General features: G+C 42.1%; 1 protein-coding gene across 1 annotated transcript in view; it reads right to left on the bottom strand.

Moving 5' to 3' along the window:
* Nucleotides 1-4,347: 4,347 nt before the first annotated feature.
* Vps13c (vacuolar protein sorting 13 homolog C) overlaps nucleotides 4,348-17,023 on the bottom strand; it is a 157,683-nt gene continuing 145,007 nt past the window's right edge. Inside the window, exons 80-83 of the mRNA XM_038321759.1 lie at nucleotides 12,789-12,877; nucleotides 8,793-8,916; nucleotides 6,858-6,941; nucleotides 4,348-6,516 (exon numbers count right to left, since the gene is read on the bottom strand). Of these exons, the coding sequence (XP_038177687.1) occupies nucleotides 6,415-6,516; nucleotides 6,858-6,941; nucleotides 8,793-8,916; nucleotides 12,789-12,877 (399 nt within the window). The 3' untranslated portion in view covers nucleotides 4,348-6,414. The remainder of the gene's footprint in view (nucleotides 6,517-6,857; nucleotides 6,942-8,792; nucleotides 8,917-12,788; nucleotides 12,878-17,023) is intronic.

Here is a 17,023-nt window from a genome sequence, read left to right as displayed (position 1 = left end):
GAACATTTTACTTCATGTAAGTAATTGCTTTTAAGGCTGGGGTACTGTTTACTGTTAGGGAAGTAACAAGAAATATGAAATTGTTTGAGGCCACTCTGTCTCAGCAGGTTCCCACGACATTGACAGAGATCAATGTATCCACATCCTAAGAGGATGAATGGGGCAGATCAGGTATATAAGACGACTTGATGCCATTCAGATTACAGATGGGTAAAGTTGGTGATAATGACACTTGTAAACTTCTATTTAGAGTTGAACGGATGGTAGCACCCAAGAGTAGCACCCAAGACTCAACCTTCAGTTGTATTTAAGAGTGTTCCCGACACAAGCTTTCACACAAAAGCACCTTCCTTGTATCTGCCCTAAGGATTAAGCTCAATGGATGAGAGCCATATGGAAATATGCCTATGCTGAGTATAAGGACTGCCCCACTAGAAACTATTACTATAATTCAACATCTAGCTTAAGCAACGAAAAAGGGAAACAGGTTGATTTTGGTTCAGGGGATGTATGTAGTTCACTCTGGTGGGGGAGAGCATGGCGGCTGACTTCATGTGTGATGAAGGGAGAAGCATAAGGTCCTCCCATCTGGTGAACAAGGAAGCAGAAAGCTTGAGCAGGCTCTAGAAGTGGACATAACCTTTAAGGCAAGGCCCTAGTGACTCACTTCTGCTAGCTGAGCCACAGAACCCAAAGGTCCTGCAACCTCCCCAAACAGCACCTCTGGCTGGGGACTGAGTGTTCAAACAGATTCAAGCTCTAACAGGTTGCCAAGTGAATGACTGTTTTTAGAATAATCAAAAGTAATTCATTTGACCTAAACAAGGATGACGATTGTAAGAGAGTTGATTCCTAATTCCATGTTCATTGACAGTGGCAATTCTGTGTGACGCAGGAAATACACGCCTGCCCACCCATCTCGTCATGAGTAATTCATCTTTACGGCACTTACAAAGCAGTATCTCAAGTGGCTCCCATCCACCCCGGTGCACCAGGAGATGTGCAAGAGGTCTTCTTTGTTCTTTCGGGGTCAGCTTGGAGCAAGTGTCCTCCGAGTCTCTAAACTTTAACTGTAGGGATCTTTGGCATGAGCAATCCATAGTTTCCTGCTGGAAGTGACTTCAGACACGATTGCAAATGTTCCATAGGCCTCAGAACTATTCCAGAACCTCTCAGGAGTATGATTTCCTAAGGAAAGAATCTGCTATTCAGAACAGATTACTCCAATGACTGGAGTTCATTATTGAAAAAGCTAAGAACTCAGATATTAATTCACTAATTCATGCCCCTTTTACTATGTTTTGAAAGCATGAACCACTGTGAATTGAGTGGAGTAGGAAAGATTCGATCAGAAGTGTCAAAGTAGGTTAAGCCTCTCACAGTACTCCACAGGGAAGGGAGATGTGCCCTCTTCAAGTACAGCTGCTTAATTTAAACCATCAATAACTGCATGCTTAACTAAGCTGCAGCAGCACCCTCTGGTGAAGCGAAACCTTTACAGCGTCCATGCAAACAACATCTTTCAACACCTGCTCATCCGTTACATCACTCTGTGATGTCATGCCCTATCATCTCTTCCTGGCCATGCCCCTAGCCATGGTGATAAAGCACTTCTTGGGCATGTGTTTTGTTTCTGACAGCAGAACTGTCTAATGGCTTTGTGGTAGAGTCTGGTGCATTTCATTCTCAGTTCTAACAAGAGAAGTCAAGTTTTCCTTCCTCCTCATTATACCTCAAAGGCTACATATACTGCAGATATTATCAGCCATCGCGGTAACATTAGACTATGCATTAGAATTCTCCAGGAAGGTAAAAGAGTTTGAGCCAAGGGCTGGTTGGTTTAGACTCTTGAGTATTTTCTATGGGAGATACCTATGCAATTGTTAGGCTTAAAACATATACGGAGAGGAAGTAAGTAACTGGGAGGGGGCAGGATAAAGGCACAAAGTTCTAAAAGAAATCCAAGATGCCAATATTGGCCGTGTTTATTGCACACTGACATGGAGTATCCCTCTCTAGCAAGGGCAGAGGGTGGGGATGGAGACAGAGTCTTGGCAGATACAGCTGAATCCTGATTTCAGTTACTCTCACTACAGAATCTTAGGTATATCACTTAGGGTCTATTTTTGCTCCACCTGATAAACCTTAAGAACAAGAATGTTATTTCAAGCCTTTGCTGTATTGTCCCACAGCTGCCTATCTCTCCACTGTAGTGTGAAACTAGCCACAGCCAATGGATGGGCATCACTGTGTTCCTATTAAACTTTTCTTAGAAGAATCTGTTACCCAAAGTCTTCTTTGACAACCACTGATATGACATTTATTCAATAAAGATAATTTACTAACATTTAAGGAGATAGCACAGACATGCAGTGAAGCAGGAGAAAGGAAGGCTGTGAAGATGGTCAAAGAAGAAAGCTGGTTAGGAGAGAAACTGGCGTCAAGAAGGCATTTTCCACAAAAACAACAAAACAAGTCAAGATTTGCAATCTATTTTGATAAAAGTCACTTATCCTGGGATTTAGGTCACACCTAGGACATCAGCAGTAGCAGAAGCCTTGCTCATCTCTGCAGAGGTCATGTGACCTTTCCTTGGGTTTATGAGAATTAATGCTGAGGAAGGAAATCCACTCTGGAAAGGGTTAATATCTTAGTGACTGAGACTGACCTGAAGGACCAGGCTGTCCAATTTTATCGCCATCCTAATTATTTTCTCACTAGAGGTCAATTTTTAAAACCCTCCTTTCCAGCAGCTAATAGTGTACACGAAGGACAGGACTGTTCCACTCTTGGTGTGTATTTCTTCTGGGTGTCATAAACCCTCGTGCTGCACCACCAAGGCACACTTTGTTCCATTAGACATTGACTTCAACAGCAAAACGGCTTGTTAGTCAGACTGTAAGATGCAGTAGAGATATAGCCTGAATGGGAAAGAATTCTATCACTTTCCATGGTCTCTTCTTTAGCCTTTCTTCCCCCTAAATTCTGAGACGTTTAATAACCCAATAATTCTGAGGGTGTGTGGTTAGTATCAACTGTTTACCACACAGGCTCTAATATCACCTGGGAGACAGACTTCTGGACATGTTGTGAAGAAATTTCTAGATTGTTTTAATTGAGGTGAGAGGACCCATCCACTCTATCTTTGAGCAACACCATTCATTCAGCTGGAGTCCCCAACTTAAAAAACAAACAAACAAACAAACAAAACGAGCAAATAAGCTGAACAGCACACTCACTCTGCTTCCTGACTACAGCCGGAAGGGGACAGCCACATCGCTCTCCTGCCAACCCTCAACTGTGAGCCAGAAGAACCCCTTACTCCTTTCTGTTGTTTGCTCATTTGTTTCGTCATGTATTTGGTCACATCAATGAGAAAGGTTAACTGAACAGGACAGAGAGATCTACAGTGTCTTCTGGGGCCCCCCGGGGCCAGAGGCGGCAGGGTTCCTATCCTATGTGGCTACACTCCATAATCATCAACAGGGTTCAGTTATAGCAAACGGGTTTACATGAAGAAAGAGCCCAAAGAATGCTGTGTCAGTTCAGTTCAGATTTTGCTGCCAGGTGACTTTGATTTAAACTCAGTGTTTTGGCTTCCAAAGCTTTTTGTATTGCATAAGGGACTATGCATATACAGTATGTGAAGCTAAAACATAATCCAAATCTTTCTGAAGGTTCTCTCAGTCCAAAATGATCCACGATGTACAATATTTAAATGGCACAGGCTTTTCTATGAAGGGGAGAAAGTTGAGAATGAACTCAGAAAAAAACTTAAGTTCTTCCACCAGAGGCACGATCACCACCAGAGGATGATCACCAGGGACACGGTCACCACCAGGGGCATGGTCACCACCAGGGGCGCGGTCACCACCAGAGGAAAGCTATGCCCCTCTGTCCTAGTATGTTCCATTCTCTTCCCAGAATAAACGCATGATCCAGACCCCTCTTAGCAGTAGCCAGTCATCATGGCCACAATGTTCGATCAAAAGGCCTCCTTCCTCAAGGACACAAGACTCTGAAGTGAGCAACCTCTTCTTCTTCAGGATTCTTTGTGGGGGCAGTAAGTGACTCAGTACGTAAGAAGTTTGCAGCCAAGCATGACAATGTGAGTTCAATCCCCAAGGCACACATGATGGAGGAGAGAACCAAGATCAACTCCTGCAGTCACCCTCTGACCAGACATGCGTCTTGACACACCCCAGCCAAATAAATAAATGTCGTGAGAAATTTTTAAAAAGACTTGTCTCTTCTGATTGGCTTGGGATCAGAAGAGGGAAGGGGAAAGACATGAAAGGGAAGGGGAAAGAGAATGTGACTTCAGCATTTAACACAGAGCCCTCAACATGTAAGCAACATACCAATGCTTTATTTCTCAGAACTTTATGAGCAAGTCACTGCCTCTAAACACATTTTTAAAAACACAATACACCTAATTACATCCAACCAGTGGGTAACTTCTGTCCCAGGAAATTGCATCAAACAAAAACGTCACAGATACTTGAAGGTAATCAACGGAGACAGTAGGTTTATAGATTTAATTGTTCTCAGTCCAGACCTGTATACCTGTTTCTGGAATAAACCACCAGTGCAAAATAATGCCAGAAATATTTACGATACCATTAACAGCTATGGTTAACATGAAAAATGTATTCAGATATATAAATTCCTGATTAAGTTAGTTTTAAAGACACAGGATGCTGTTGGACTTGCTAGAAGACTTATCTCTGGCTTCTAGTTCTAGAAAGTTCAATTAGGTTTAAAGCTATTCATTTCACATGTGATGATTTTCTTTTTTTTTCTTTTTTTTCTTTTTTTTGGTTTTTCGAGACAGGGTTTCTCTGCAGCTTTAGAGCCTGTCCTGGAGCTAGCTCTTGTAGACCAGGCTGGTCTCGAACTCACAGAGATCCGCCTGCCTCTGCCTCCTGAGTGCTGGGATTAAAGGCGTGCGTCACCACCGCCCGGCTTGTGATGATTTTCTTAACAGGAATAAAGGTTATTAAGCCAGGCGGAGTGGCGTGCACCTTTAATCCCAGAACTTGGGAGGCAGAGGTGGGCAGTTCTCAGTGAGTTAAAGGCTAGCCTGGGCTACACTGTGAGACCCTATCAAAAAAAAGAAAGAGGAAGGTTGGAGGGTAAAGAATTTAATTGAAAATCCAACAACTACCAAAAATCAGACACTGAGTTCTGCCCTCCCTTAGAGAAACAGGACGAGGAGCAGTGGGGAACTAAGACGTCTTCTTGTGCCGTCTCAGAAGCACAGCCTATGGATGTGAAAGGAGGGGCACACATCAACACAGGCAGAGCAGGCCCAGAGCACCCACACCTTCATCTTAACACCTATGTGCTTCATCCAAATGCCATATTCAACACCCTGATCAAAGCTAAAGGTTCATCCAAGGAAACTCAGTCACTCAGAGTCACCAGGCGGCCCGTATCTAACCTGTACTAGAGAGCGGAGGAAGGACAGGAACTTGTGCTGACCGGCGCACACAGGGAACACCTGTTTCCAACTCTATACAGACATTTATAAAAAAACTTACATAATAAAGCAAGTAAAGATTTTACATTCTTCCTAGCAAATATTTAGAAGACATTTACAGGTATGTATTAGAATTAACTTATGGCGCCTTTAGCAGTCTTATAAATTCTAAAATAAATTTCTGGAAATATAAAAATATGTGCTTTAAACATTTTTGAATGCCGAGAAGCTTACAGTAAATTGTTTTCACTTCCCAGAAAAAATGTAACTGTGCCCGTGAGTGCATCCTGAAAAAGCAGCCACCCCGATATCCAGGGAGGGCCTCGCTACAGACAATGGAGTACGGCTGCCCGAAGATTCAAGATTGCCCCTATTCTGTGAGTAGCAGGAAAGGAGGGGGAAAACACCCTTGTAAAACTCATCCTACTAGGAGAAAAATGTTTTCATGAAAAAAAAATTTTAAAAAATGCCATCTCTCCCTTTGCTGGCATTTCTTTGGTCAATTCCCCAGTTTACTAAAAGTGTTCTCTCAGGTCAATTATTGCACAAATTACCTTTAAACAAATGTCAGAGGGTCCACTATCTGTGTGGTTAAAGCTTTCAGAGAACATTGCTCATTTTAAAACCTCCTTTCTTCAGTACAGACTCATTAAAAACAAGCCCAGCACCCTTTGTTTCCCAATTTTAATATTAATGAACATTTCCCTCTGAGTCTCAAGTGGTATTTCTTTGAGGTCTGACCTACATGGTATAGCGGCAGACTCCTGATATATGCAGAGTTGCAAAACCCAGACTCAAAATAAGAGTCCGGAAGGAAAAACACAATGCTGGATTTCCCAGAAAAAACAAAACAGGGAACCGCTGGAAATGCTCTCTTTCGCAGGATTTTTGAAGTGACCGTTTCCCTCTTGGAAGTCCTGTAAAGTCTGTGGTCAGGATGGAACTTGGGGTCTGAGGAGCCTGAGGGAAGGCTGCTTCATCAGCTTCTGCTGGTGCCTGGACGACTGTGCACTCTCAAGAGCATCAAGTGCTCTCTGGAAGGCAAAGCAGGGTTATGAACAACTAAGATAACCTCTGGCTCACCCAGGGGCAGGGGAAGGCAAGGACACGAGACTCACACGGTGTAGACACGGACCAGACTACCACCCTCCCCTACAGTCTGAACAGTGACACTTCCAGGCTTCCACACCCACACAGTGTGAACCACAACCCTTCCACTTCAGTGGGTTCACAGTCTGTCATTCATAGGCGCACCAATGCAAAGTTACCAGTAGGAGAGAGTACGTGAGAAATAATGGCTACTTAGCTATGACAGGCTTGCAAAGGTCTCCCCGTTAAAAACCTCGAGGGGGTGGGGCCAAAACCAACAGCTTACCTTTGCTGTGATGGAATCCTTCAGGTAAATTTTCCGAAGACAGCCTTGACTGTAACTGTCTTTTTTATGGAACAGACCCTGTTCCTGGTTTTAAAAGAAATAATGACAGACATTATTCTCTAAAAGGAAAAAAATATCATGATCTTACATTGGATGCTTAAATGTCAACTTACTGTATAAACACGAAACTATGGAATACATGCAATCAACTATATGAAATAAATCATCTTGCTACAAGGAGAGCAACTGCACACTAGAGTCATAATGTATAGGCCTATCTATGTAAAATAAGGGCTTCTGCAGGCAACAACACATAGCCTACAGGATCACAATGTGACAACACATGACAGCTGACTGACCAGTGAAAGACCAAAGGGCCCTCCCCTTCATTTCCTCTGCTGATAGATAAAATTCTTATACAATGTAAAATACATCGAATCAATTCTCACCACTTATGTGAAGGCAAAGTACTGTGTTGGCCTGAATAAGGACGGCTCTCATAAGCTTGTATGTTTGAATATCTGGTACCCAGTTGGTGGAACTATTTGGGAAGGATTGGGAGGTATGGCCTTGCTGGAGAAGGTGTGTAACTGGGGGTGGGCTTTGAGGACTCAGAAGACTGGCCCAGACTCAGACTCTCTTGCTCTCGGCTTCCAACTTTCAGATCATGAAGTAAGCTCTCAGCTGTTCATGCCACCGTGCCTTTGCTCCAGAATCATGGACTCTCACCCTGTGAAACCATAAGCCCCAAAGTAAACTGTTTCTTTTAAAAGTTGCCTTCTCATGGTGTTTTATCACAGCAATGCAAAAGTAACTGAGAGACGGGAATTAAATAGGGAACTATAAAATATGCAGAGGACAGTCTGCCCCAGTCCAACACTATGTTTCCTACTAGGGCACTCTATACTGTGTAAGGATCTGCTCCGAACACAAATTGGCAGGCAGACTCGGCAGTCTTGTTTGTAAATATCTACAATGAGAGAAGTGAAGGACAGTCACTTCACACCTATTTAAAGTCTATTACATTTCGTGGTAAATGTTGTTTGGAGAGTTTTAGTAAAGGGGATAATATCATTGTTATTTTGGCAAGACAAATATACTATAAAGTTACCATATTTAAGATGTAGTTGTGTAATTTTCTTAAGAAAGATAAGAATACATCTCAAATAGAGTATGTGTCCACAGTGGGTAAGCCCAAAACCCCAGTAGAGATGAGCTATCTCTCCTGCTTATGCTTTACTGTGTAATGGAAAGTTCATCCTTAGAAAAGGACGGGAGCAAAGACACAGAAAACATACAGCACATAAGTCATATTCGCATTCTATGTGCACCAAATTATAAACAAAGCTATTTAGACCTAGTCTATTTTTAACTGTGTGTGTGGTGTGTGGCAGGTAGGTATGCATGCCACAGATGTGTGAAGAGGTCATGACTACTCTACAGGGTCATTTCCCTGAGTTCTGGCATCAATCTCAGGCCACCAAGATTGCACAGCAAGTGCTTCAACCTGTTGAGCATCTTACAGGCCTTAGATTTCATATTTATTTTCACTGGAGCACTTAGTCTCCCAAAAGCTTGACAAAGCAAATAGTTTTAGAAACGTCTCAGATTCTGGAAAAATAGGTATATATATATATATATATATATATATATATATATATATATATATATATAAAAACCGCTACTCACTAATGCTCAGTCTTACCAAAAGGCACAAGCACCCGCTAGCACCCTAGTTCTGGCAGATAAATTGAGATTTCCCTCTGTCTGAAAATGCAGTTACACAAAATGAGTTAGGTTTGTTTACAGCTTAGCATGCACTAAGACAGACAGTGACGGCACTGCTCCTCCTGACAGTCTACCTCTGTAACTGAGAGGCAGCCAGTAAGACTGACAGCGTCCCTGGCTCTGAAGGGCGGATTCATATTCTCTTACCCTAACAGAAATCTTCAGCAGGTTTTCACTGACTCCAGGAGGACACACAAAATCTTCGAACAGACACTGCCAGTCCACAGACATATGGCCTAGGATTTCAACTTCCTTTATGAACAGCACTCGCCTATTTTGGAAAAGAAAACAAATACAGCCTTGTGTCAGCTCTATCCTTTATTTTGTGCGTATTTATTAAACAACAAAACCGACCCACACAAGAGAGCTGAGGATCAGAGGCTGACACCTCAGCCTGAGGTGGGACAGGAAATCTTTATCGACCTCCTCACCTCAGGACTCAGGGAAGAGCAGGCAGAATGAACGAGAGAGAGCTGGAGGATGGGAGGGTGCTGTGAAATGCTGTCTTCTGGACCTGGGTGGCTACTGCACCCAGGAACTCAAAGCCACTGTGGTTACTAATACAAGATGTGACAAGTTCAAGCCAGCCCAAATCCCAGCACAGATAGGAGACGGTCTCCAGACCCCAATACCGAGGAGCTCCTGGCAGTGGGTAGTCCTTGGGGAGAGAGAATCGTTCTTTTTTGAGTATGGCTGCTGGTAGGTAGTATCTTACACCACAATGGATAGCCCATATGTACACACTAGCAGCAAAAATTAGACTTAGTGGATTATTAAAAAAGAAAAAAAAGAAGGGTGGGGAGATATGAATTTGAGAAGGGAACATGTTAGGGGAAGATACAAGGGCAGTTGGCAGGGAGAAATGGAGGCAGATAAGATCATATTTCATGGTATATATGCATGAAATTCTGAAGAAAACATTTGAAAAATTAGAAAAATTCACTCACAGAAAAGAATATTTTTCATTTTTAAAAAAGTCTACGTAAATGTCAAATGAAATGCAATATAATCTCTGCCTAACAAAATGGACTTTAAAACTTCCCCTTCTGTCAATCTTGCAGAACTCAGTAACGCTGTTTTTGGTTTTGAGCAGGGAATGGCATTTGAAACACAAGTGGTGCCCTCATCTGGGAGGCGCCAGAGTAAAGCCCCTGAAGACGGTTTACTTGGAATATTCTTAATTGTTCTTTTCTGTCAGTCACTTACGCCTTCCAGCCAAGACAGACCATGTGGGAAATGTCACAAGTCCAAATGTCAGCAAAGACTCACTTCGGAGCCACTAATAAATACCAGACTTGAACATTTTAACGCTAATGTATATCACAGAAGGAATGTTTCATTTTACTCAATAGTAATGAAAAATAATATAATCCTTAAAGGACACCCACACACTGACTTTCCAGTCAACAAGTAGGATTAATTACTGATATAACTATACTTGATTTTAAGTCTCCATTAAAGACAGCAAAACTAGAAATGTAGATTTGTGAATTCAAACAACATCTAAGGAAACATGGCAGAGAAAAGAACAAAGGCGTGGGGCTTGAGAGGCACCCAGTGCCTAGAAGAGAAAACAAGTACAAGGGACAATGCCACACAGATTCAGAGCACTGGGGAGGGGGCAGGCTATGGTGGGGAGAGGGCATGATGTGTGACTCCCCTCTGTATTCTGTGAATATCATTGGTTAATAAAGGAACTACTTTGGGCCTATAGCAGAGCTATGGGGAACAGAGTTAAATGGAATGCTGGGAGAAAGAAGAGTGGGGTTGGAGAGAAGCCATGAGGCTGCAGGAGACAGATGCTGGGAACTTTACCTGGTAAGCCACAACCATGTGGTGATATACAGATTAATAGAAATGGGTTAAATTAATATAAGAATTAGCCAATAAGAAGCTAGAGCTGACGGGCCAAGCAATGATTTAATTAATACAGTTTCTGTGTGATTATTTTGGTTCTGAGTGGCCGGGACAAACAAGCGGCTTCCTCCAACAGGGGCAGGCTGCACTGGTGGCATGGGGGAGGTGAGTTGGAGTTGATCACTGAAAAGGAGTTCTCCTTAGAGAGAGACAGTGACTGTTCAGACAATACAGACACACTGCCAGAGTAAGTGTAGAAGGGACTGAGTGTGGTGCTGAGAACTGAACCCAGGACCTCACAAAGGCTAGGGAAGCACTTACTCAGCTATGCCCCCACATACCTTCTCAGTCTCTATTTTGAGGCAGGGTCTCACAATGTTGCCTAGGCTGTCCCCGAACTCAATACCCTAATCAGGCCTTTACTTTGTAAGCCTCCTGACTCCCTCTCCCAAGCATAAGGGATAGCAGGCCTGTGCCAACCCCAGCAGAAGAAAAGGCTAATTAAGGAGTGTGGAGGTCTGAGGCTGGGATATCAAATGCAAATTGGTGAGAAAATCACTTTGTCTAATTTTAGATGGTATTTATTCACCGTCATCTTGAAATTATTCTTGCAGATATTGGATACAGTATGAAGACCCTTTGTTTTAAACAAACCTTTAGTGACAAGCGAAAGAGTAGCAGCTCGGGGTCTGGAGTAGAAAAATAAGACCAACCATGACTGCAAAGCCTGATGAGGAAGCAGTGACAGCTTCACTTATGATGGTGGCTATAAGGTGAGGGAAGAAACAGCCAGACTCTGCGTGCTCAGGAAGGCAGACCTGAATGAACCTGGTGGTCAATGGGAATTACAGCAGGCCTCTGAAGCTGTTTCTCAGAGGAGTTGATACCTATAGCACCCCTGACCCTTGCAGAGCAAGAGCCAGCAGAATCTTCCCTCATTCGACACATTTAACACCAGTACCTGTTCTAACCAGTCTCTGATGAGTGGCCCCACACCCCTGACCCTAAGCCCAGGTCAGTAGCAGTTCAGTATCAGCCTTGTGCCAGATGCAGCTTCCCGTTCTGTGTGTTTCTAAGCTCTCTCTTCTCCTGACCAGTCCAATAATAGCATATTCTCCTATAGCTGAAACCTCCATTCTCTCTCCTGCTCCAAGTATCACCTTCAAATCTTGTCATCTCCTGTGTGACACACTGTGGCATGGATTCTCCAAGATCTCCACCCCAGATCCCTTTTTTGTTTGTTTGTTTGGTTTTTCAAGACAGGGTTTCTCTGTGTAGCTTTGATCTTTTTAAAGGTCTATTTTAATTTTTAAGTGTGTGTGTATTTCTGGGTACGTACACTTACATGCTGCTGCCCACGGAGGCCAGAGGCATCTGCCCAATGTGGACGCTGAGAACTGAACCTGAGCTCCAGAAGAGCAACAGATGCTTTTAATAGCCAAGCCATCTCTATAGTCCCTGTGGTTACACCTCTATTGATGGACCAAGATGACCGAACAAGTCTTCCTTACGATTGGTTGGTTAACCTCTTTAGAAAGACATGTTTCAAAGTTTGGATTCCTCAATTGACCTTTTCCTGTTTTTCTTATCATCCGGATCCAACAGTGGAGGGCAGCTCAGCACGAGAACACTCACTCATCAACCATTACACCCTGGGTTTGATTTCCAAAGCTCAGATAGATGGGATGGATGCACTAGAGCGAGGAAGGGAAGGAGGGCAGAGGAGAGGGAGAGGGAAGAAGCTAGGGCAGAGTGCCTAAACACTCTGCTTTAATCCTACAAAAGAAAGCCCTTGGAAAACTGTTAATCTACAGTCGCTATCTGGAGACAAGGTTATTTCTAGAGTAAATCTTGGAACATTATTTGATATTTTAGCATAAAATCCCTTTTCTCTGGACAAAAGGGTTTACCAAAATACTCAGAAGGCACTCATCTGGGCGTACAACCAATACCCCAAATCAAACCTCACAAGGGAAAGTAGGATCACCCTCTTCAGTTTGAAGTGTGTCTCCTTACAATGACGTCACCACTGCAGGATGTAGGCAATGCTCACTGTGCCATCAGCAGCTGCCACATCTGGAGAAGCCCAAGCCAAGCTGGGCCTAGCTCCTGCCTCTCCAGAATGAGGCCCTCTGGACATATGCCCTTGGGACACTACCTAGAGCTGTGCTTCCATGATGGGATGACAATGACCACCTGCCCCTGAAGTACAGCTTTCCCACTCTTCTGCACAGCAGTTGACAGTCCTCCCACGAACACAGCTAGGTTGTATCTGGATGTCAATACCTGTTTGTAATCATAAGGACTGCCCTCTTGTGTCCAGGAACAGCACAGTGGAACTGGTAGGTCTCGCCTTCCAGCTTCTTGATATGGTTCTGAAAAAGAAACAAGAGTTAAGACTTGGGAACCACATATATCTGTATAATAGTCGATGAAAATCAATGTTAGGAAAAGGTGCATTGGAAATAAAACTAGCATACTACAGAGTGGCATCTGAAGCGAGAAAACAACTTATTTATAATATCAAGTACTTTTCACTATTGCCTTAAAGAGAAATGTATTGAATGCTTACCAGGTGAGCATCTGATGAAAAACATCTTGTTCTTAGTAACTTAAGAGATTTAAACTATCAACCAGAAGCACTCACACACCTTAATCAAGAATATATAAACATGTGGTAAATATAAACTGCTACATCAACGTCTTAGCAGTCCTTAAAGGTCCCTTCCTGGTAATGGCTTGGGGTGGGTCTAATAACTGCTATCAGAGAACACAAAACTTAGAAATCATGGCTTTGAAATTCTTTTCAGAGTATGGTTCACATTTTTCTTCCAATTCTTTTGAGAGAAGTCTGTGATTTTTCAGAAAAGCTAAGGCCCAGGGGCTGGAAAACTGGCTTAATGCAAGAGCAGAGGACCGGGGTTCTATTCCTGATACCCACACTATAGTTCAAAGTTGCCTGTAACTCCAGTTCCAAGGGCTCTGAAGCCCTCTTCTGGCCTCCAAAGGCTCAAACACACACACACACACACACACACACACACACACACACACACAGTGCACATACACACACTCAGGCACACACATAATTACATAAAAAATAATTTTTAAAATGCTAAAACCCAACCACTTCTCCAGACAGGATTATGTACTACATAATGGTAAACCTCCAAGGTATTTGCTGGTTTTGATCATATTTGGTTGTGTAGAGTAAGCACACATTGAAAACGAACATTTTTGTATGAAATTGTATTTCTGACTAAAATAGACAATTATGGACATAAAGAATTTCAAAATGGTTTGAAATAGCATTTCAGAATAGTCTGCATGTTTTATTTCTAATGGACAAAATAACCCACGTATAAACTGTAGCCAATAAAATATTTATTTTCTTTTTCAAGTATCTTAAAACTATTGACTTAAATGAGTCAATACACATTAAAAAACAAAGATTTTATAACAAATACTAATGAAAGATTATTATTGATATCACCTATAATAAACGATTAAAGATCAAATAATACATGGGCATAAGATACAGAGACAGACACAGTGAATGCGCGAGGCTGGTGCACTGCACGGCTGAAACACCGCCAACAGCAGCAGGATCACAGTCACTGTACGCCCAGCAGAGAAAGCACGCTTGGTGTTGGGATTTCAAAGCTTAAGTACCTTTTTCATTTGTGATGCTGGGGATGGAACCCACATTTTAAAAGTATGTTGGCCCCTAGTCGTTCCTTGGCAATTACAAAAAGCCATGAACAGGTATTACAAAAGCCATGAATAAGGAAGAGAATTCCTACAGAGCTGAGGTGGCATCTTCAGGTTACATTTCAGAGATGGGCAGTTCGCCCCTGTGAATTAGTTCCAATAGTTTGCCATCAGTTTCTTCAGAGAAAAGGGGAAACAGAATAGCACACTATAACAATGTAGGCCCTTCAGCCGGAACTTGGAATGCATGCATGGGCCAGAGAAGCTGCAGGGAGTAGAGAGACACCTGCTTCTTTCCTAATCTCGCCATTGTTTATCATGTTTCAACCACCAAGAGCCTTATGGGAAATCTAGTACTGAAAAAGTACCCTTTCAGTGCTAGTAAGGAACCAATGGATTCTGAAATCCAGAGCAAGCTCCTTAGCCACCAAGGGCAGCAGGAGGCCAGGCTGACTCTCTCTTCCAAACTCGGCACTGGCAACTGAGTGAGACTTTGCTAAAGAATGGGTCCTTTGCCCATTCCCTGTCATCCCTTTCAAACTAATTCTAAGGAAACGGTACAGGGCATGAAATGGCAAAACACCAGTGCACAGCAGTGTTAATCACAGAGTTAACAGTACCAAGTACGGTACAGGAAACAATGTCGGGGACAGGTCAGATACACAATGTAAGGTTATCTCAGTGGGTAGACAGGCCAAGGGTAAAATGTTAATGAAGCATTTCCATATATAGAAAAACACACGTAGAAAAAGCAAAGACTACCTCTTTAAATCTTATATGAACATTAAGAGTTATAAACAAAATAAATAATAAATAAGACTTGTCTATATATACATATATACACACACATACATGGACAGCATAAGCAGCATTATCTTAAGGGAATATTGGAGAACTATGCTACAAACACATGGCACAAGAGAAAGGCTTTTCACAACCAAGCAGTAAAGAATACAGAGGAATGCTTGGGAGTTAAAAAGAAAAAAGGGTAAGTGGTCCCCAAATAAATTATTTAGAATAAACTAATATTACAGTAAGATCTAGGAGGATATAATATAATACTCTATAACTCTGTGATCTTTACATGTCTACTTACTCCCTGTGGAATCAGTCCAGTAGAGTCTAAATAACCAGTAAGTGCTTCTTACCCAACTTGTTGATCACAGCAATATGGGCAAGCAAGAAATGCAAATGGGCTAAACTTCTCAGTTACCCATGAACAAACTATCAAACTCTACAGCAACTTACATGCCTAGATGCTTAGTTAAAGTAACTTTTTTTTTTTTTTTTTTGGTTTTTCGAGACAGGGTTTCTCTGCAGCTTTAGAGCCTGTCCTGGAGCTAGCTCTTGTAGACCAGGTTGGTCTTGAACTCACTGAGATCCGCCTGCCTCTGCTTCCCGAGTGCTGGGATTAAAGGCGTGCGCCACCACTGCCCGGCTAGTTAAAATAACTTTTTGTGCTTAGTAACAAACATTTATAAAAAGAAGAATCACAGGAGTCACTAAGGAGCTAAAATAAAAATAAACAATAAAGACCTTAGGTTTCAGAGGTTCACAAAAGTCTGAGAAAGTCGAGATATAGTCAGGAAAACTAAAAGTTGTGGCTCTCACACAAGAGCCTACAGCATCTGAAGCGAAGGATTGTGCTTGATTCTCACAGAAGCTGCACACATGGGGACATTGTGTCTATCCCTATTCTCCAGGCACAAGAAGACTCTTCCTTTCTTTTTGCTACTGTTAATATTTACATGTTTTCTATACTTGGTTCCATAAGCACATTAGTCTTATTTTCAGGGGAACGTAGTGGTGCCAGGGGCAAAACCCAGGCATGCTATTTTACCCAAGCTGTGCCCCAGCCCAATGATGTAAGTCATTTCTTTGTCCAACTAGCACTGCCTGGTCATTGGACATCAATTATTTTTCTTTAAATAGTGTTTTTTAATGTAAAGCATTCAAATAATTGGTTTTTATAACAGTATGTTTAAAAACACATAAATTCATGCCTTCAATTCCAGCACTTGGAGGCAGAAGTGGAGGATCTCTGTGAATTAAGGCCAGTCTGGTATATAGAGAGAGTTTCTATACACAGTGAGACCCTGCCTACAAAAACAAATCAGAATCCAACTGAATGCTTGCATCGTAACAGTTCCATTATCTTCTAACATATATTAGGGATGGGGTTTATATTTTGGCTTCAACTGAAATCGTGAGATAAGACACTGCTAGATCACAAATTAAGCATTTCCATTATTTATTTTAAAGAAATTAAAATATAACTTACTTTGGGAATTAACTGGAGGTATAAATGATAATTTATAATAGTTTTTTTCACATCAAGAGAAATCTCTGGGAGTTAAATTTATGAAATGTCAATGGCATATGCATGTTTATGTTGGTGCATGTATATGTGGAGTGAACACACATGTATATATGGAGGCCTAAGGTCACTATCAGGCATCTTCCTCCATTAATCTCTTTTGTTTTGTTTTGGTTTGGTTTGGTTTTGAGCAGGGTCTCCCACTAAATCTGGTTCTCACTAAAAGAAGTGAGCTGGCTGCCAGTGAGCCCAAGGTTCTGCCTGTTTCCTGACCCTTCTCTTGGACCGAAGTTATAGACATGTACCACCATCACATGGCTTTGAAATGGATACTGAATTTCTGAATTCAGGTCTTTGTGCTTGTTTGTAAAAACTTTACCAACCGAGCCATCTTCTCAGCATTTAAAGAGTTTGCTTCTTAAAAGTAAAGGTATTTATACATTCAACTGCCACAGAGGTAATTTGCCTAATTACATGTTCTATTACTGATTCT

This window comes from Arvicola amphibius, chromosome 3 (assembly GCF_903992535.2).
Source record: "Arvicola amphibius chromosome 3, mArvAmp1.2, whole genome shotgun sequence".
NCBI lineage: Eukaryota > Metazoa > Chordata > Mammalia > Rodentia > Cricetidae > Arvicola > Arvicola amphibius.
Note: the sequence above shows the minus strand (reverse complement) of the source record. Positions and strands in the feature narration are given on the sequence as shown.